The sequence below is a fragment of the Orycteropus afer genome, unplaced genomic scaffold (genome assembly GCF_000298275.1).
Source record: "Orycteropus afer afer isolate SDZICR_OR568_19922 unplaced genomic scaffold, OryAfe1.0 scaffold00165, whole genome shotgun sequence".
In the NCBI taxonomy this organism is placed as follows: domain Eukaryota; kingdom Metazoa; phylum Chordata; class Mammalia; order Tubulidentata; family Orycteropodidae; genus Orycteropus; species Orycteropus afer.
In genome coordinates, this window is record NW_006921752.1 from 1053594 (window position 1) to 1075744 (window position 22151).

General features: G+C 42.0%; 1 protein-coding gene across 1 annotated transcript in view; it reads left to right on the forward strand.

Annotated features, from left to right (window-relative positions):
- The first annotated feature begins 5326 nt into the window (after positions 1-5326).
- Positions 5327-22151, forward strand: part of TTC17 (tetratricopeptide repeat domain 17) — a 152426-nt gene continuing 135601 nt past the window's right edge. The window contains exon 1 of the mRNA XM_007946512.2: positions 5327-5485. Within this exon, the coding sequence (XP_007944703.1) occupies positions 5327-5485 (159 nt within the window). The remainder of the gene's footprint in view (positions 5486-22151) is intronic.

Here is a 22151-nt window from a genome sequence, read left to right on the forward strand (position 1 = left end):
ATGTTTTTCCACAGATGTATTTGATTTGATTCTAGTGTATTCCATCTGGCGAGGTCCATGTGTATAGTTACCATTTATGTTGTTGAAAAAAGGTATTTGCAATGAATAAGTTTTGGTCATGCAAAATTCTATCATGGTCATGCAAAATGATCTCTCCAGGATCATTTCTGTCACCAAGGTCATATTTTCCAACTACTGATACTTCTTCATTTCCAACTTTTGCATTCTAATCACCAGTAATTATCAATGCATTCTGACTGCATGTTTGACCATTTTCTTTTTTAAATTTTTTTTAAAAATTTTATTGTGATTTGGGACTTCCAGTAAGATGGAGGAATAGGCAGACAAGCGACACAGACCATCTTCAACAAAGAAAAGAAAAACCAGTGGAGAAGGATACAGAAGATAATCCTGGAGCCCTGAGCTTTGAAAGGAAATATACAGAAGTGGATTAGGCACCAACTAGTGGAAAACCCTGAACGAAAACAGTGAGTTCAGAGATGGTCAGAGCTGTAGACTGACTGTCAGCTACTTTGATGGGACCAACAGCCTGACTATTTCCAAGTAGTGTTGGGACCTGAGAATTGACCTAAAGATCAGCCCTGGTCACCAAGGGCTGCAGGGATGACTGTGCTGGTGGGCTGTGACTAGGAAGGGAAACAGCAAGGAGGGAGACAACCTGAGCTGTTGACTTTCTGCTGTCCGGAGAGTGTAGCCGCTTTGATTGTTTACACCCGGCAGCCATTTTGAGTATTTAAAGTGACTGAGGGCACAGCCATTTTGGATATTTAAAGTGACCGAGGGTGCAACCATTTTGAATCTTTACAAGTGGCAAACATTTTGGATTTTAAAGTGATAGCATTCTCGTTCGGATTCCGAGGACCTAGGAATAGGCTCTGTTTGCCAAGGTTGGCAGGGACATATTAGAGGCTGACAACAGGAAAGGAGACATGTGGTGAGTGTATAAGTGCTGTTAACTAGCGAATAGGGGAGCACAGTACCCTTCTTGTATAGATAACATACAAACAAAACAAAGAAAACTAAAATTGTGGACAAGTCACTCCAACATACAATCACCAATTAAATATAAACACAAAAAATGTCACAAAGCCTCAGAGACAACAGAGCATCACAGTCAACACAAAGAAGCAAGATAAAGCAGGAGAAACAAGGGACCCCAGGATACAGACCCAAAACACATCCCTGAGGAAGACGCAGCATTGGAATTCTCTGGGAAGGAATTCAAAAGAATTATATTTAGGTATCTCAGTGAATTGAGAGACACATCAAGGAAAACACAGGGAAAACCCTAGAATAATTTTGAAAGATAATACAAGAACAAAGTGACAAAATAAATGAAAAATTAGAAATGATACAAAATCTACACACAGAAATCCAGAAGATTGATACTAAATTTTTAGAAATACATAAGACATTGAATGAGCAAAGGAGCAGAATTGAATCAATGGAAGACAGAATTAGGGATATTGAAAGCAAATACCTGAACACTTCTTTGGGAAGAGATAAATAAGAAAAAAGATCAAAACAAAATGAAGAAAGGCTAAGGTTCATGTGGGATACCATCAAAAGGAATAACCTATGTGTAACTGGAATTCCAGAAGAGGAAGAGACAGATAAAACTACAGAGAAAACTGTCGAAGATTTGTTGGAAGAGAATTTTCCTGGTATGATGAAAGATGAGAATATATCCATTTAGAATGTCCAGTGAACCCCAAGCAGGATAGACCCCAAAAGAAAATCACCCAGACATGTCATCATCAAACTTACCAAAACCAAGGACAAAGAAAGAATCAGGAGAGCAGCATGGGAAAAATGAAAAGTTACCTACAAGAGGCAAGCAATAAGACCAAGCTCAGATTTCTCGACAGAAACCATGCAGGCAAGAAGACAATAGGATGGTATATATAAAACCCTGAAAGAGAAAAATCTCTAACCAAGAATTATATACCCAGCAAAACTGTCCCTCAAATATGATGATGAAATTAGGACATTTTCAGATAAGCAGAAATTAAGGGAATTTGTTAAGACCAGAGTAACCTTATAAGAGATGCTAAAGGGAGTCCTTCGGACAGAGAAGCAACAACAGCCAACAAGAACTGACAATTAACACACATGATGATATAACCCAGAAACCAACCCAGCTATGGAAGTATCCAAAGTAAAGAAGCCTACAAGATTGTAAACAGGGAACCGGAGACATCAATTGACAAAAAGGACAACTACAAACCAAAAAGAGGGAAAAAACTGTGTCGTTACAGAACTTCTAGATGATAGGGAAGTCAAGACAACTAGAAGATAGAATGGACTGTTCTAAACTTGGGAAGAAAACTATAAATCACAGGGTAACCTCAAAGATAAATGATAAACTTCACATCAAAGAAGAGACCCAGCATAAATATTGAGCAAATACTAAAACAATAACAATGAAGGAAGTGATAACATGATTCATAAACAAAACGAACTCAGCATAGAAAAGTATATGGAACAAAGAAATCGACACCACAAAAAAGCACATAACAAAAATGACAGCAACAAATTTATATTTGCCGATAATTAATCTGGCAAGAACTTATCTCTAAGATTTATAGCGGAAGAGTGGGTGACCAAACTATGGTACATACACATAATGGAATGTTATGCCGCACTAAAGAATAATGTAGAGCCTGCAAAACACCGCATAATATGGGTGAATTTGGAGGACATTATGCTGAGTGAAATAAGTCAATCACAGGACAAATATAGTATTAGTTCATTGTTGTGGAGGGTCAAGGAAAGGTTTATATATGGAGGGAAACTTTCTTTGTTGGTTGCCACGCATCAGAGGGGAGAGGAGGGAATACTGCAAAAGAAAAAAGAAAAAAAAATTGACCCATGTCACTTTAGTTTTGTGTATTTAACTGTACAAAAATTGTATTTCAAGAAAATGAATTAAAAAATTTTTATTGTGATTTGGGTGAATGTTTACTGAACAAATTCATTTTCCATACAGCAGTTCATACATACTGTCTCATGACATTAACTGCAATTCCCCAGAATGTAATAGCTCTCTTCCTGCATCCTCTCCCTATATAGTTACCTCTTCCCTGTGTCCTTCCCTCCCATGCGCTCTTGCACCCCAAGCTGCATCCCTGTGTCAACACTGCCCTTCTGTTCTCTCATGATTAAGCGTTCCAAGGAGTGTATCTACCTGATATAAATGTTCAGCCCATATGCCTGTCTATTATTTTGCTGGAAGCCACAGGAGTGACTTCAATTCCAGACCTGAAGGATAACTAGGGGCCTTAGTCTCAGGCGTCTCACCAGGCTCTATCAGACCAGCAAACCTGGCATTTTTTTTTTTTTTTAATTTTATTTTGAGTTTTGTTCCAGATTGTTCTCCCACTCTATCCAGAATCTCCTGCACCAATCCCCCCGCAAGTGGTTGACAGTGGTAGCTAGGCACCATCTAGTTCTTCTGGTCTCATGGTTGTATGGGCTTTTTGACCATTTTCTGAGTGAAGAACTTGATAAAAATCTTGAATTTCTTCATCTTTGGCATTAATGGTTGGTATGTAAATTTGAATAATAGTCAGATTAACTGGTCTTCCTTGTATGTATATGGGTGTTATCCTATCACTGGCAGCAGTGTATTTCAGAATAATTCTTGAAATGTTCTTTTTGATGAAGAATGTGATGTTAATTTCTCTTCAATTTGTCATTCCGAGCACCGTAGATCATATGACTGTCTGATTCAAAATAGCCAGATACTAGCTCATTAATGCCTGTGACAATGATCTTTATGCATTCCATTTCATTTTTTTTTTACAACTTACATTTTTCCTAGATCCATACTTAGTACATTTCACATCCAGATTATTAATGGATGTTTGCAGCTGCTTTGAGTTATGCCATATCAGCAAATAAATGTCCCAAAAGCTTTACTGCATCCTAGTCATTTAGATTGACTCTACTCTACTTTGAGGAGGCAGCTCTTCCACAGTCATATTTTGAGTGCCTTCCAATCTGAGGGGCTCATCTTCCGACACTGTGTCATACAATGTTCCTTAAAAAGTATAGCCTTGGAAACCTTTTTGGGCAGTTCTGCTCTGTCTTATGTTGTTGTTATGTGTTGTAGAGTCAGACCCAACTCATAACGACCCCTCCTTGAATTTCCGAGGCAGTATCACTATGGAAGTAGATTGCCCCTCTTCCTTCCAAGGAGTGGCTGGTGGGTTTGAACCGCCAGCCTTCTGGTTAGCAGTCAAATGCCTTAGGCACTATGCTACCAGAGCGCCTGCTCTGTCCTATAAGGGTTGGTATAAGTCAGACTGGACTCAACAGGAACCGGTTTAGTTTGGTTTAATAAACCCCAGGTGCTATGAATGCTGATGTTTCCAAACCTAGATCTCCAGCTTAGACCTTTGCTGTCCAGGGCTATATAGACCCTACCCTAATGTGGCTGTTAAACCCTTGAGATGCAGTCAGACCAAATTTAGCTGAGTTGTAGTATAAAATAGGTATCTTATTTTGAAGACTGTACAAAAAAAAATTTTAAGTAAAACTTCTCATTAACTTTATTGAATTCATGTTAAACCGGTAGTTTGTATATATGAGTTAAATAAGATGTTACTAGATTTCTTTTTTTTTTTTTTAATTACATACATGGCTCCCATTATATTTATAATGGACAGCACAGCCCTAGATTTACAACTCTTCCCGTTCTGAAGCTTCCACTGCTCTTGTTATGTGCCGTGGAGTCGGACCCGACTCATAGCGACCCCTCCTTGGGTTTCCGAGGCAGTATCACTACGGAAGGAGATTGCCCCATCTTCCTTCCGAGGAGTGGCTGATGGGTTTGAACCACCAGCTTCTTGGTTAGCAGTCGAGTGCCTTAAGCATTACGCTACCACAGCTCCTCCACTGCTCTTGAGACTTTAGAATTAAAGATAATCGATCTCTTCCCTTATGTGGTTCTAAAGCACACCACTGATCTCCCAACTACACTGCACACCCAGAAATAAAAAGAATTTTTTTAAAATGGACTTATTACAAAATAATATAGGACATTTCTTTAATTTCCCCCTTTCCTGTGCTCCAAGATCGTTATCTCCTACAGGAAAAAATAAAAGTGGCCTCCAACCCTGAAGTTAATGTAGGTAGCCGCCGCAGGCTACGCTTCCTCCTGCCAAACCTAAGCTGAGAAAACCGGTCGTCAGCATGCAGCACCCTGTGGGCTCCTCCCCCTCCACTACCGACCTCCTCAAGATGGCGGGCGGTGGGGGTTCGCTTCCGCTTCCGGTGTGACCAGCCGGGCTGGGGGGGCAAGATGGCGGCGGCAGTAGGGGTCCGCGGCCGGTGCGAGTTGCCACCTTGCTCCGGCCCAGGCTGGCTCCTCAGCCTTTCTGCTTTGCTGAGTGTGGCAGCTCGAGGGGCCTTCGCCACCACTCATTGGGTCGTCACGGAGGACGGGAAGATCCAGCAGCAGGTAGCGGCCAGGGCGTCCCTCTCCGCCTGCGCCTGCCCTCGCCCCGGGGGGATTCCCCGGCGCGGCTCGCCCCCTGGCTGTTTGGATCAGTGCGGCCCCGCCCCCAGCTTACTGTTCCACAGTCCCGGCGCCCGTCCCCGGCGCTTGGACACTGCGCCGCCCCCTCCCCGGTCATCTGGCCCTCCCCTCGGTCTCCTGGAGGCTCTCAGCCTGCCACTCCTGGGGTCGCGCGCCGCGTGGGGAGAGTCCCCAGGTTGTGGGGGAACGAACCTTGAGGGCCTTTCCTGTGTTCGGGCTATAGAAACCACAGATTCATTACCCCTGGCTTTGGTGCCTCTCGGGCCCACGCGTCACCAGTCCTCCCTGAGGAAGTAGAAAGCAGGTGGCAGCGCCAGGATGTGTGCAGGTCCCAGGGAGGTGACAGCTTTGGCACCCCCAGGTAGTGGACCGTTTAATCTTTATTCCCCCCACCCTCCTCTCCTCCAGGATGGAATTCTTTTCCAGCTGTGGTAGTTTCAGCTTGTACCGTTACCAGTGTCTACCGGGGCTCCTTAGAGAACACGAACACACTGTCCTTCCAAAGGAGTGCTGGAGGAGCCGCTACTGGCGTTGCCTGCATCTTTCCTGCTGTACCTGCCCTTGTTTCCCAGTATACTTTGCATTGTTCCTAGGTTCCTGTGACCCAGCGCCGTGTGGAGGATATGCGTTTTCCTGGGTTCATTTAAGCCTAAACTAATTCCTCAGAGGAGAGACTGCTTTTCTTATATAACTTTATGATTGCCTGCATTATGAATGCTGACGATGCCCAGAGAGTATATGTGTGTCTGTGATATGTTGCAGAGTTCTGGTAAACTTAATGACTTCCAACACATGAGAGAAATCCAGAAATACCCAGCAAACGGTTAGAAAGTGATACATCTGCCCCAATGCAGTTTTGGTTACAGATCTCAAATGTTTCTAACCATTGTGTGTAAAATCACTGGTCCTTTGGATTGTGTATAATGAATGATGATAGGAACACACAGCATGGTGTGCTTTGTGCGTATGGTTTGGATTTAGATTTGCCCTGTGATGGTACATTTTATCTCAAGTATAACAGTTAAATATAGTTTTAAAATTAGTCTTGGTGTTCAGAGTGGCTTTACCTATAGCTGAGAAAACTCTGTCTTCCTGTTGGGTGGCATTGTCTCTATCACATTTGCATCAGAAGTTTTCTTTTCGTGGCTAAACTAGCTGAGATTTAAAATGTGTGTGTGTCTGTGTGGGTGCATTTCAGAAGCCCTAGCAAACACTTGCAGTTCGTATTTTAACAGAAGATTGGAAGTCTTATGTGAGACCTGGTTGTTGTGCCCCACCCTTCTCTTACTTCCTGGTGGTAGTTTTCCCTAAGGCCCTCATGAAGTGAGACGTGGAATGAAGTCACTTCTGATGCAATTTGGGGAGCCCTTCTCCTGTTGGTTCTTCTGCAGTATTGTTTTTGACCACAGCTATTTATAATCTCTGACATTGACATCCCTTCCTGTGTTGGTGTCCTGCCACTCAGCAGAGAAAGTAAACCATCTGAAAAGTGAAAGCTGGTGGAAATATATTATTTATGTGTTGAACATTGCAATAGGAAAGTTGAATCTGATTTTTTTAAAAAATCCCTTCTTTTTGTACATTAGATGCACATGTGTTAGTGGGATAAGGTAGGGGTTACTGGTCACTTGCCTCAGAAAGGGGAGAAACCTGATGAATCTTCTGGATCTCTGCCAAGTCACCCCACTGTAAGTTGTTTTCATTGTTATTGTGTGCCATTGATTTGATTCTGACTCAGGCTTAAAGCCAAGAAAGAAAGATTTCTTTACTATGTTGTTGTTGTTGTTAAGTGCCGTCGAGTCGTTTCCGACTCATAGCGACCCCATGCACAGCAGAATGAAACACTGCCCGATCCCGCACCAGCCCCACAATCCCTGCTATACTCGAGCCCATCATCGCAGCCACTGTATCAATCCATCTCGTTGAAGGCCTCCCCCTCTTTCGTCGACCCTCCACCCTACCAAGCATGACATCCTTCTCCAGGGAATGGTCCCTTCTTACAACATGACCAAAATAGGTGAGACGAAGTCTGGCCATTCTTGCTTCCAAGGAGCATTCTGGCTGCACTTCCTCCAGGACAGATCTGTTAGTTCTTTTAGCAGTCCATGGTACTTTCAGCATTCTTCGCCAGCACCACAACTCAAAAGCATCAACTCTTCTTCGGTCTTCCCTATTCATTGTCCAGCTCTCACATGCATACAAGGTGATTGGAAATATCATGGCTTGTGTCAGGCGCACCTTAGTCCTCAAGGAGATATCCTTGCTCCTCAGCACTTGAAACAGTTCCTTCGCAGTTGACTTTCCCAATGCTACACATCGCCTAATGTCCTGACTGCTGCTTCCGTTGGCATCGATTGTAGAACCAAGCAATGTGAATTCCTTGACAACCTCAATCTTCTCTCCATTGATTGTGATGCTGCTCATTGGTCCAGTTGTGAGGATTTTTGTTTTCTTTATGTTGAGATGTAATCCATACTGCAGACTGTATTCTTCAACCTTCATCAGTAGGTGCCTTAAGTCATCCTCACTTTCAGCAAGCAAAGTTGTATCGTCTGCATATCTCAGGTTGTTAATGATTCTTCCTCCAATCCTGATACCACGTTTTTCTTCATATAGTCCAGCTTCTCGGATTATTTGCTCAGCATATAGATTGAATAAGTGTGGAGAAAGAATACAACCCTGACGCACTCCCTTCTTGATTTTAAACCATGTAGTGTCCCCTTGTTCTGTTCGAACGACAGCCTCCTGGTCAAGGTACAGATTCCTCATGAGTACAATCAAGTGCTCAGGGATTCCCATTCTTCTCAATGTTATCCATAATTTGTCATGATCCACACAATCAAATGCCTTTGCATAGTCAATAAAACACAAGTAAACCTCTTTCTGGTATTCTTTGCCTTGAGCCAAGATCCATCTGACAACAGCTATGATATCCCTTGTTCCATGTCCTCTTCTGAATCCGGCTTGAACCTCTGGAAGTTCTCTGTCAATATACTGCTGCAAACGTTTCTGAATTATCTTCAGTAAGATCTTACTTGCATGTGATATTAGTGATATTGTTCTATAATTTCTACATTCTGTGGGATCACCTTTCTTTGGAATGGGCACAAATATGGATCTCTTCCAGTCAGTTGGCCAGGTAGCTGTCTTCCAAATCTCTTGGCATAACTGAGTGAGTGCCTCCAATGGGGCATCTGTTTGTTGAAATATCTCAATCGGTATGCCATCAATTCCCGGAGCCTTGTTCTTCGCCAGTTCTTTCATTGCAGCTTTGACTTCTTCCTTCATTACCATTGGTTCTAGATCATATGCCACTTCCTGAAATGGATGAAGATAGGCTTTCTTTAAGGATCCTTTTCTGTGGATTTTCCAAAATGTTGCTATATAACATTTACTGTGTTCAGGCAGCCACAATATTTTATGCCAGAAGAAACAAAGTGTCCACCGTGTAACAATAAGAGGCTAGGGAGGGGAAGTTTGATTTAATGTAAGGAAAAAACATTACTTACAAGTGGAATAAGTAGTTAGACACCATGGTCAGCTCCTTAGTCTACTCTGATAGTGGAGTGTACATTACCTATGCTGCCTTGCTGGCAATAATTTGAGTCCAAGCAGAATCCAGCCTTGTGTTTAATGATCATATTTGGATGTACTTACTAAAGCATTGAAAGACCTCAGTTTTGCATGTATTGGGTGTACTGCAGATCCATTCACACATTCACAAACATAATTCATTAGAAGCTTAGTATATTTACCATGTCTTGACTCACATACCATATTCCTTGCTACTTCTTTTTGGTCACAGTGGCTGAGTGAGAAGAGAGTATGATTTCAGTTTTAAAGTGACCTAATATCAAGGACAGGAGCTCTGGTAGTGCAGTAGTTAATGCATTCAGCTGCTAACCAAAAGGTCAGCAGTTTGAACTCACCAGCCCCTTTGCGGGAGAAGGATGTATCAGTCTGTTTTTGTAAAGATTGACAACCTTGGAAACTCTTTGGGGCAGTTCTTCTCTGTTCTATACGGTCACTGTGAGTCAAAATCAACGCATGATTGATGCATGATTAAGCCCTCACCTACTCTTCTGTTTACCTAGTGCTGCTCTGACAGGAATATACCACAAATGGAATGTCTTTAACAAACAGGAGTTTATTCTTACACTTTGTAGGCTTTAAATCTGAGTTCAAAGTGCTAGGCTCTAGGAGTTGGGTAAAAGTCCCTCAACCTTGGGCTTCAGCTCTGCCTCCTGCTCCTGGCCCACTGGATCTAGAGGCTTTTCTTCACTCAGACAGCTGCTGCCTGCTGAGACTGACAAGCCCAAGGTTGACAAGTAAAAAGGCACAGTCCCACACTGCAGGCCATTAATTCAAGTCCACTCAAAAGTCCCAGGGTCGGCAGAGCATGGCAGGCTGCTGAACAACGATATGGCTACGTGCAGGGTTCAAGTGTGCCATAAGCTAGAGACCATTCCCAAAGCAGTTTATTATACACGGGAAGCAGACCACATACCCAAAGCAGCTACTCAGCTGCTTCAATAGATTCCACCATGGACTTAATTACTAATCTCACCATGGGGACTATTACATCCAGCTGCCCAGCCACTCAACCAGGCCCAGCCAAGTTGACACACAAACTTAACCACCACACCTACTAAACTAAAGAAAGTTTGGCAATTTGAACCCGCCCAGAGCCACCTCTGAAGAAAGACCTGGGGACATACTTCCAAAAGGTCACAACTTAAAAACTGTTCAGCACAGATCTGCTCTGACATATGTTCAACATGAGTTGGAATCCACTTGACAACTGTTTATTTTGTTTTATATCAGTAAAATGGCTAAAGGCAATCTGAAATAGTAGTTCTTATCAAATTAGAATAGCAAATACCTATTGAAACTCATTCTCTGCTATTTAAACTTGTCCAAATTAGATATAATAACAGTATTGTTTTTCACAGTAATGAATTAAATACCTGAATTGCACAAAATGTGGGTTTAAATAGGGGTATTTCCAATTATTTTAGTTGAAGTTTTAAATATAATAAGGAATCTTTCCCAGAAAAGAACATTCATTTGATTTTTTGTCTTTCAAGATTTAGAACACAATAAAAATAGGCACTCACAAGTTATAAACTGCAAACTTGTTAACATGCATTGTTGTTATGTGCTATTGAGGCCATTCCAACTCATGGCAACTCTATAGGACAAAATAGAACTGCCCCATAGGGTTTCCAAGGCTGTGATGTACAGAAGCTGACTGCCACATCTTTCTCTCTCAGAGTGGCTAGTGGGTTCAAACCGCCAGCCCTTCAGTTAGCAGCCCAGCCCCTAGCCACTGTACTGCCAGGGCTCCTTGTTAACATGCGTTAAGTGCCTCTGATTGGAAGCCCCACATCCCAGAACAAGGGTAGCATACGTTCTTCCAGGCTTTCTCCTTACAACCAAAGCTAGGGCTGCTTCTGGCAGCAGCAGGTGTCCAATATGTGGTATGGCAACTCAGGGAATTGCTGCCTCTTCTCACAACCTTGCCTCAGCTAGGTAGGAAGCATACCTTCCCCAGTTTTATGCACCATGTTTTCTGCATGCCACTGAGCTCCCAGGAGCATTATCCAGGGAATCCTTGGGATTGGATATGAAAAGAAATGCTTGCTTTCCCATTTTGTCAGCTAAGAGACGGTACCGTCCTCATCCATACTTCTCAGACTCTGTGCCCTTCTCCCAGCTCTGGACTTTGGCATACTTCTGCTCTCCTAATGTTCTTGTGTCTGAAAACTAGTAATACCCTCTCACTTTTAAGTAAGGGTCCTTAACTTAGGGTTTGTGGACTTGAAAAGTAGGCTAATGAATGTACTATTTTAGGTATTAGATGCAGTAGTGAACAAACCTACCTACAATATGATTAAAAAACTATTTACGTGGTTGTTAGGTGCCATCAAATTGATTTTAACTCATAGCGACCCAATGTAACCGAATAGACCTAACTGTCTCTATAGGATCTTCTAGGCTGTACTCTGTACAGGAGCAGATTGCCAGGTCTTTCTCTCATAGAGCTGCTGAGTGGGTTTGAACCCCTAATCTTTTGGTTAACAGCTGAGCATTTAACTCTTTTGCTACCGGGGCTCCTAAGAACTGCTGATACACTCATGCAAACAATATTTGTTGGGCACCTACTCTATGCCAGGTATAGATCTAGGCTCTGGGCATGTAGACAAAAATCTTGCCCTTGTGGAGCTTATAATCAAGTTACTAAGAGGATCTAGTGTCATGGGGCCAATGGCTCTTTTGGCTGACGTTGCAAAGAATAAACTTCAAGATAAATTTTTGTTTCATCTCATTCTTTTTGTTTAATTACTAGTGTGACAACAACTAGTAATTGTTTTTATTTTCATGATAAGTGTCTAGCAGTTAATTGAAGACTGAATAAACTTTTATGACTTAGCCTAATAGCCTAACCACACTATGTGTGTGTATATATATATCACATCATTTCTGTGCAAAAATTTATGTTCTATGATCTAAATAACTGACTAGCAGATGAATTTTCAAAATGCTGCTGGTTTGTTGTAGACTTCCCGTATCAAGTTTTCCACCTGCCATTAGGTTCATTGCCTCTGGATCTTCTCTGTATAATGGAAATCTGAAAATTTAAGTAAATAAAGAATATCACGGGAGCCCTGATGGTGCAGTGGTTAAGCGCTTGGCTGCCAACTGAAAGGTCATCAGTTCAAACTCACCAGCAGCTCTGTGGAAGAAAAGACTTGGCAATCTGCTACTGAAAAGATTACAGCTTAGGAAACTCAATGGGGTAGTTCTACTCTGTCTTATAGGGTCACTGTGAGTCTGAATCACTTGACCACACACAGCAACAAATGTGTATCATCTTTACCAACACCTCTCTTATAATACAGCATTTATTTTCTTGGCCACTATTTCCCTTTTATCCAGTCTTAGAACCGTAGCAGTTAAGATTTGGTAAAGTTTCTTAACGAGTATATAGTACATCTCATTTTATAAGAGAAAAATTTGCCCAGTCTGAACTCATCAGTGGCAATTAGTGGTAGTTATTTAATAAGTAAAAATATAATAATCTGCAGTAGTATTGCAAATTTAAAGTATATATAAGCACCTTGTAGTCAGTAAGTTTGAAGTACTTCTCCCCTCCCTCCCAGTAACACTTGTAGTTGAAGGATGGAAAGGAAAAAATAAAAGGCAAAACAGGAAGAGTGAAACTCTTTCCCAGTTCCTTTTACCTCTGCAGAATGTTTTGTGCTAACTTTAGATTTGGAGCGGCTTCTAAATACTTGTGAATTAATTGAGAATTAACGTAAATCACTTTGCCTTGTGTCAGGCACATCTCTTAGGAGAATTTATCAATAGATAAGCTTTTTGACAAAGCCAGTGCTCTAAAACCTAGTGACCTTGGCAAAGAATTATTTGATGAAGGTATTTTCAGCATCTATTACCTAAGCAACAGCTAAGAGCTTTCAGATTTAGTTGGACAAAACAAGGTCAATCTTTTATCTCTCAGTCTTTAATAGTTTATAGCTGAAGAAGTAGTTTAATTTTGGTCGGATGTTTAGTAATTTGGTTAATCTGGGAAAGAGCATCTATATGCTACTGTGAAGTTAATGGCTTGATTTCAGTGCATTTCAAAACTGAAATCTTGACTTCGTTATTGAGCATTGTTTCTATATTTATATGCAGCAGGGATTTACTTAGACCTGAGAAGTCACGTGGTTATTCACTAATTGCTAAACACTTGCTCAGTCTTTGCAGTTTGTCCTAGAGCTTGGCTTCAAAGTGATTCTCATTCAGTCCATTTCAGATATTGCCCACTATTATCTTTTCTTCTTACCAGATACTTTTTTTATGTAGGGCAGTAATAAGAGATAAATTTAACTATTTTTTCTAGTTATTTATTGAACACATACTTATCAACTCCTTCCTTGCTTTTCACCAACCCTCTGGGCTTTGATGGATATGTTCTTTTCTGTTGGCTGCTATAACACAAGGTTTTCGTTTTCTCCAGGGATGAACAAAGCACAGCTCCTTCTTACCCCTTTCTGTGCCTCTTTTTCCTCTAGTGATGCTCTAGATCACTGACTCTTAAACTAAACTTCACCCCAAAATAATCTGAGATACTTGTTTAAAGTTCAGATTCCCAGGAGGCTCAGAATATCTGATACAGTATGTTTGTAGTATAACCAAGGATTCTACATTTCTATCAAACTCCTCAGAAGGGGAGTCCCAGATCATTTTGGAAAGTGAGTTTTATTTACTTCTAGCTTGTATTCTAGCCTTGTCTTTTTACTCATCTGGGCAAACTCATCCAGGACCTATCCATATGCTGAAAATATCAACATTTTTCTGCAACTCAAATTTTTTGCTATAAAGTTCTGGATTCTAGGCTTCCTTACTTAACTTTAATTCCATATGACTGTCCCTTCGGTACTTCAAGCTTAGTAAACTCATTTTTACCCCTAAACCAGTATCAGGCCCTGTTTTCCCTAATTTAATGAAACATATCACCATTTATCATCCACCCATTGGCCCGTGTCAGAAATCTAGTTATCATCTTCAGTTCCTCAGTTTCACCCTTTACCAGCGTCTTTCAGTTTTCCTTTCTAATTGGACTTTACATAGCACTTTTTTCCATGGCCACTGCCGTTGTTCTAATTCAGGCCACTTAATTATTGCCACAGTTTTCTAACTGCTCTCCCTGCTTCCAGTCTTTTCCTGTTCTCAACCCATTCTCTAGAATGCAGCTAGCACCAAAAAAACCAAACTCACTGCCGTCCAGTCGATTCTGACGCATAGAAGCCCCCTTTGGGTTTCTGAGGCCGTAAATCTTCATGGAAGTAGATTGCCCAGTCTTCCTTCCACAGAGTGGCTGGTGAGTTTGAACTGGATTTAAAAAAAAAAAAAAATCACAAAAGTTATACATGGTATTGTAAAAACCAAAGTCAAATATGTAGTATTATTTGAAGTAATAAGTGAAGTCCTTCCACCTCTACTACTCCTATTCCCCAGGGAAAAATTACCTATAGTAGTTTGGTGCATATTCCAGGATATGGTCAAAATTCTTTAACAGTATTTTATAATCTGGTCCTTCTTTCTCTCTAGCCTTAACTCTGGTCATCCTCGTGTGCCCGACCCTCACCGCAGAATGCACAAACGTGCACACTTAGCCATAACTAACTTTTGTCAGCATCGCCACGTATGCTGTGTTCTTACTTGCTTCTGGTCATTTACTCATATTGTTCTTTCCACTAACTCATATTCTTCCTGCTTTAAACATCACTTGCTTGGGGAAGTTTCTGTGATGCCCCAATCTGACTGTTCTGTGTGCTTTCATAGCATGCTGTATTTTGTTATCAAAGCATTTATCTGTTATATCTACTATGTAAATGCTCTAATAGACTGCTACTTGCTCTCTAAAGGGGAGCCCTGGTGGCCTAGTGCCTAAACCAGTAAAGGCTGTTGGTTCAAACCTACCACCCACTCCTTGGAAGGAAAGTTGGGCAATCTACTTCCGTAGTGATACCATCTCGGAAACCCAAGGAGGGGTCGCTATGAGTCAGATCTGACTCGATGGCATTGAGTTTTTTCCTCTCTAAAGAGATCAACTGTCTACATTTTCTTCTGTGCAATTCCAGCATCCCTCATCCTTCCTGTGGTAGTTAACATGATGTGTCAACTTGGCTGGGCCTGGTTTTGAGTGGCTGGGCAGCTGGATGTAGTGATTCCCCATAATGAGACTAGTAATCCACTCCATGGTGGAGTCTACTGTGAGCAGCTGAGTAGCTGCTTTAGCGACATGGTCTGTTTCTAGTTTATAAGAAGCTTTGAGAAAGGTCTTGGACTTTTTGGCACATCTGGATCCTGCATTTGGCTGAGTCTTCATCTCAGTGGCCTGCCATATTGTCTGCCAATCTTGAGACTGTTTCTGAACTTGAGCTGGTGGCCTTCCGCATTGCTTGATAATCTTGGGACTGTGCCATTTTCTTTGTCAACCTTGTGTTTTTCAGCCTCAGCAGCAGCAGCTGTCCGAGTTAAGATACACCTCCAGCTCTGGTAGGCTGGGAGCAGGAGGCAGAGCTGAAGCCCAAGGTCAAGGGGCTTTCACCCAGCCCCTAGAGCTGGCACTTTGTCAGACTTCTAGCTTCCTAAGCTGAGAGAGAATAAATCTCTGTTTGGAAAGCCATCCATTTGTGGTATTTTCTGTTAGAGCAGCACTAGAAAACCAAAACGCTGCTTAAGCACATGGACTACAATACCTGCAAAAAGGGCAGGGAGGCCACATCTTCTGACCTCCTCTAACCCCACAAAAGGAAGACAGAGTCACTATCAGTAACCCAAGGTCTATTCCTGCAAGGCCAGACATGCTGCCTCCCTCCAGCCCTTTCACCAGTCATTCCTCCTAAAACACCCACCATCTCTCTCCTGGGTTCAATAATTCACTGCAGTGGCCACACAGAACTCACAGATTATGGGGTTTATGAGGGAAGCACCAGGCTACAATTCAAGTTCAGAAAAAATGCTCAGTCTCTCCCCAGCCCGCCATCTCTCAACAGTCTCTCACAGTCTCTCCCAGCAGTGCGTGCCCCTCAGTGTCGCTCTCAGCAATGTGTGGCTCTTACATCGCTTTCCCAGCAGCACATGTCTTGCAGGAGTGTATCCTTCCTCAGCCAGCAGTCAGAGAGTTCTGCCTCTAGGAGGCCTCCTTTTGAGCCCTGCAGAGTGGCCAAACTAACCAATCATAACATCAGAATCCTAAGCACCTGAGAGAGAGCAGGAACCTCCCAGAACATCGCTTTGTGTTGCGCCCAACAGAAATGCCCCAGGTGGATAACTTTTACAATCAGGAGCTCCTCAGTTGCTCACAGCAAATTCCACCACAGAGTTTACAAAGACTTATGGCTAGAAAAGCCACACTAAGTAGTTTACTACACTGTAATACCTATCTGTTGAATGGATGATACAAGGAAGTATGAGGAGTGATTTCAGCCTTCTGGGAATTTAACATTGTCTCCTTAAAGCTTGGGTGGAAAAATCAAAATCCCAGCTCATGATCAAATCTGCCCTCCTTTGTTCACTTCTTTGACACTTCTATTCCAATACCAGCTGCACCTGCTGCACTTCTTCCTCTGACCCTAGCCACCAGGAGCTAGGTCAGATACTGTACTCTACACTTGCCAAGCTGGCCCAGGTCCTCAGATGCCAGCCACAAATTTGGGAGTCCACTCCATACCCTCAATTCTGACCTGCTGACTGCACATTTGGGGGTTCCTTCTGCCCCCTCTTGATACCAACTGTAAGCTCAGGAGCCCCGCCCCCCATTTCTGACCTGTTTTCTCCTACTACTCTTATGGGTTTGATAATTCACTAGAGCAATTCACAGAACTCATGATAAGCTCTATACTTAACAATTATAGTTTTATTACAGCAAAAAGGATACAAATGAAGACACAATATAGGGTGAAGTTTGGAGTTCTCCCAACTCAGGGCTTGCATGTCCCAAAAAGAGATACGCTACTCTCCCACAAGTGTCAATGTCTGTCACCAACTAGGAACCACATAGATCTTTGTGTCCAGAGCTTTTATTGGGGGTCTTATTACATAATTCCATCTCCAGCACCTCTCCTCTGAGGTTCATCAGTATCATGAAGTGATCATGAGGTTCTTATCAAGCAGTAGGTCTTTCTAGCCTGACGAGCCCCTACCCAAGAATCATTTCATTAGCATCACTTGTTAGATTTAAGTGCGGTCTGCAGCCCTCATCAGAGACACTTATATTATTGGGGAGATTCCATCGTTTTAGAGGTTTTCTCTCAGGAAGCAAGGACAAAGACCAAGTTCTTTGGCTGGTTAATGTAACAAAGCCTTATGTTATGTAAGTCATATGGCATTTGCCTGGAGTGTAGCATGAAGGAAGCCTCAGATTTCTGAAAGATCTTTAGGCCCTCAAGAAAGGTGCACACGGGTGAGAAGAACCATGATTCCAGAGATTACTCATACCTGTAACTGGGGTCAGCTTGTGCTGTGCATGGAAAATCATCTGCTTTGTTGCTGGTGTTATATCTAAAACATCAGCCTCATTGCTCGAACATTAAAAAGTATGGAGTAGCAATAAGAGACCAGAAACAATGATAATCAGGAAAAGCAGAAAAAGGAAGTGGAAAGGCAAAGGCAATATAGATGAGAAATGACAGCTGCACTGAGAGAGGGATCAGAATCCGCTGTGGGATTCGGTAGTTGCTGTAGTTTAGAAGTAGCACTGGTGGGAATGAGCTGAAGGCACTCGACAGTGAAGAACAAAAGGGCTTTAGCCCATCAGCTCAAAAATTAGAGTAGCTTTGCACTCTAAACTGTTGGGAGCAGGATGTAAGCAGTATCTGCATCTCAGCTATTCCCCATGATGGCAAAAGCAAAAACATGGACAATTCTGTGTGGGTGGCTCTTTTGTAGCCAAACTTCTCGGAAGAGTTGCTTGTACTCAATATTTCTGTTCCTTCTCCTTTTATGTTTTAAACCTACTCCAATCAGTCTTTTATCCCCACAACTTTTTTTTTCTTTTTTTTTTTTTTTAGATTTTTATTGTGATGTGATTAAAAGTTTACAGAGCAAATTCACTTTCCATATAGCAGCTCACATACACTTTGTCTCATGACCAAAAAACCAAATGCACTGCCGTCAAGTCAGATCCGACTCATAGCGACCCCTCCTTGGGTTTCCGAGGCGGTATCATTAACAGAAGTAGATTGCCCAACCTTCCAAGGTGTGGCTGATGGGTTTGAACCACCAGTCTTCTGGTTAGCAGTCATATGCCTTAGGCACTACACCACCAGAGCTTCTTTGTCTCATGACATTGACTGCAATTGCCCACAATGCAACAGCTCCCCTTCCACTTCCTCCTCATAGTTGCCTCTTCCCTGTGTCCTTCCCTCCCATGCACTCCTGCCCCCTGAGCTATCTCCCTGTGCATACACAACCCTTCTATTCTCCCATGATGAGTCTCACCAGGGAATGTATGCAATTCCTACACTGTTACATTAACTAATGCAATTGTCATCTCATATGCCTGTCTTGTTTGGCTGGAAGCCACAGGACTATATCCCCACAACTCTTGCTGAGATATCTAGGACCTCTGTGTTGCGCAGTTCTGTCATACTAACTTCTGAGCATGTCGTACCAACTTCTGAGCATTTGTCCTCACTCCTGTTGAACTCTTCTTATGTGGTGTCCAGGGCACTGGTTTTACTTCTAAATCCCTGTCCATCTCAATGTACTCAATGTATTCTGCTGAGTATCCTACTTTTCTTCATTATTGGAGTGCCTCTTCTCTATGTACATGTGCTCTCTGGATGATTTTATGCAGTCTCATGGCATAAAATATCTGTATTCTGAGGGCTTCCAAATCAAATCTGCATTCCTGACCTCCAGATTCATCTCCACTGCCTACTTGACATCTCCACTTAGCCATTAATTAGGCATCTCAGATATATCATGTCCTAAATTCAACTTTTTTTTTTAATTTTTATTGTGATTTGGGTGAAACTTTACAGAGCAAATTCATTTTCCATACAGCAGTTCATACACATTTTGTCTCATGACATTGACTGCAATTCCCCACATTGTAATAGCTCTCTTCCTACTTCCTCCCCATAGTTACCTCTTCTGTGTGTCCTTCCATCCCAAGTATTCCTGTACCGTCCCCACAGCTATCTCCCTCTATAAACACTGCTCTTTTGTTCTCCCATGATTGTTTGCTCCAAGGAGTGTATCAACCTGATATAAATGTTGACCCCAAATGCCTGTCTGTTATTTGGCTGGAAGCCACAGGAGCGAGTTCCTTTCTAGACCTGAAGGGTGAGTAGGAGCCATGGTCTCTGGGGTCTCACCAGGCCCAATCAGACCAGCAAGCCTCGTCTTTTTTTTTTTATGATTTTGCTAAATTCAACTCTTAATTTCCCACTCCACTGAGGTATTCTTCCCCTGTTCCCTTAGACTCTTCTCTTTCTCTCATATCCCATGTCCAGTCTATGAATAACATGTCAACTTTACTTCCAAAATATATCATGAATCCAGCCGTATCTTTCTACCTTAGTTCTATGACCTTAGCTCAGGCTACTGTTCTCTCTCTCCTGAACCTATGTAGCTGCCTTCAAACTAGTCTCCCTGCTTCCACTCTTGCCTCAAAGAGTCTGTGCACCCTAGAGCAGCTAAAGTGATCTTACAAAAAACATAAATCTAATCATTTCACTCCCTTGTGGAAAAATATAACAACAAAGAACAACATCAGAAAACCTTCCATGGTTTCCCATCATACTTAGGAGTAAAGTCGAGGTTCTCAGCATGGCCTACAAGCTCCTACTGTAACTGTGGCCTGGCCTTAGCTGCCTTCAAGCTTCAGATACCGCTTCCCTCCTTGTGCACTGTTCTCCAGCCACACTGGCCTTCTGGATGGTCTTTAGAGTACCAAGTCACGCTGCCTTTGGACCATTGTACTTGCTCCTTGCTCTGCCTGAAACAGTCTTCTGCAGATACCATCATGGTGTATTCCTCCTCCTCTTTCAAATCTCTGTTATAGGCCACTTCTTCTGATCACTGTATCTAGAATAGCATTTCTTTCCATCTCAGTAGCTTTTTGACAGGAGTCCCTGGGTGGCACAAATGGTTAAGCATTCACCTACTAGCTGAAATGTTGGTGGTTCAGATCCAACCAGAGGCACCTCGGAAGCCAGGCTTGGTGATTTACTTCCAGAAGGTCACAGCCTTGGAAACTCATTGAAGCAGTTCTACTTTGCACACGAGGTCACCATGAATCAGAGATGACTTGACAGTAACTAACAACAGCAACAATCTTCTTATACTGCTTTTATTTTTCTTCATAATGTTTATTATCACTGGTCTTATATGTCTTTCTACGTTACACATGCCTGTCTCACCAGAGAGCACAATTTCCTTGAAGGGAGCACCTTTATTTTGTTTATTTGAAGTAACCTCAGTGCCTAATTTACTGCCAGATACATGGCAGTAAGTTAGGGAGAGAATGAATGTATGTATGTATGTATGTGCAAACAAACAATTGTTTATATTTGTAATAGCTCTTACATGTCATACCAGCATGCTGAAGGACCACCATTGTTTTAGTAGTCTGGGGCAGGGACAGTGCGTGGATGTTAAAGGTGGCAAGCCAATTCACTCAGCCCTGTATTCCACGCTGTCTAGAGCTGTGATTACATTTGCATCAAAGCATGTATGTTAATTTCAGAGGGGAGCAAACTCCAAAACATGTGGTCATTGACTAGGTTTCATGAGGTACATGAGCTCTCTATGGTTAGAGGGATTTCATCTTTGCTGTTCATATTAAATAAATCGATTATACCATTTGCCCAGAATCAGTCAGTCTCTGAGGATGCATATTAACCAGAGTCACAGGAGACTGATAAAATAGATTTTATTCATTCTCACTGAGAAATACTAACTGCCAAATAGACTTGAACACTAGCATTGCTTGTAGGAAAACCTGTGTTGAAATCCACATTGCTTTCAGAAGACTAAAATGATGTTGAGGCTAAGGCCAGTTAATGGCTAGTCTCCGGTAGTGTTTCTCCTTGTAGGGATATACACCTTAAACAAATCAAAATTCTCATATTTCCCTACCCAGGGACATCTTCCTTGGGTGTTATGAAGGCACCCTGATAAATTCTTTATAATCGCAGTTCCTTTTTATAGTTATAAATTAATAACTCTATTAAAAAAAAAAAAAAACACTGCCATCAAGTCAGTTACAACACATAGCAACCCCAGTTGGGTTTCCAAGGTGTTAAATCTTTATGAAAGTACACTTTTAAAATGTAATTGAAGAGTTCTGCTTCTAGTTACTATGTAGAAAGATATTACAGACTGTTATGCCTGTGATAACAGAGAAAAACAGAAAACTGTAGAAATAAAGAAATCTAAAGGAACTTGACTGGCTCCCTGGGTGACATAAACAGTTAAGTGCTCAGCTATTAGCCAAAAGGTTAAGAGTTCAAACCCACCCAAAGGTGCCTAGGAAATCTGCTTCCAGAAGGTCACAGCCTTGAAAAACCTATGGAGCAATTCTGCTCTGCACATGGGTCACCATGAATAGGAATCGACTGGACAGCCACAACAACAAAAGTTCCAGTGTGTCATAAAGTAATTCCCTGGCTGTTGAGTTTACTATCATCTAGTAATGAATGATGCGTCTAAGGTTCAGCTTTGGGCACTGATTTTAGTGTGTCCCTTTCCAAATATTTTATTAACCCATTTTATTAAAAATTTTCAAGTTACACCTACTTTATTCATTATCATAATGCCTGACATTATGTCTGGTACCTAATAGGTACCCATATTACTTTTCTATTGCTACTATACAACAAATTACCACACACTGAGAAACTTGAAACAGCACAAATTTATTATCTTACAGTTCTGTGACTCGTAAGTCTGACCTTGGTCTCACTGGGCTGTGTTCCTTTCTGGAGACTCCAGGGGAGAATCCATGTCTTTGCCTTTTCCGGTTTCTAGGGGCTGACACATTCCTTGGCTTGTGGCCTCCTTTCAT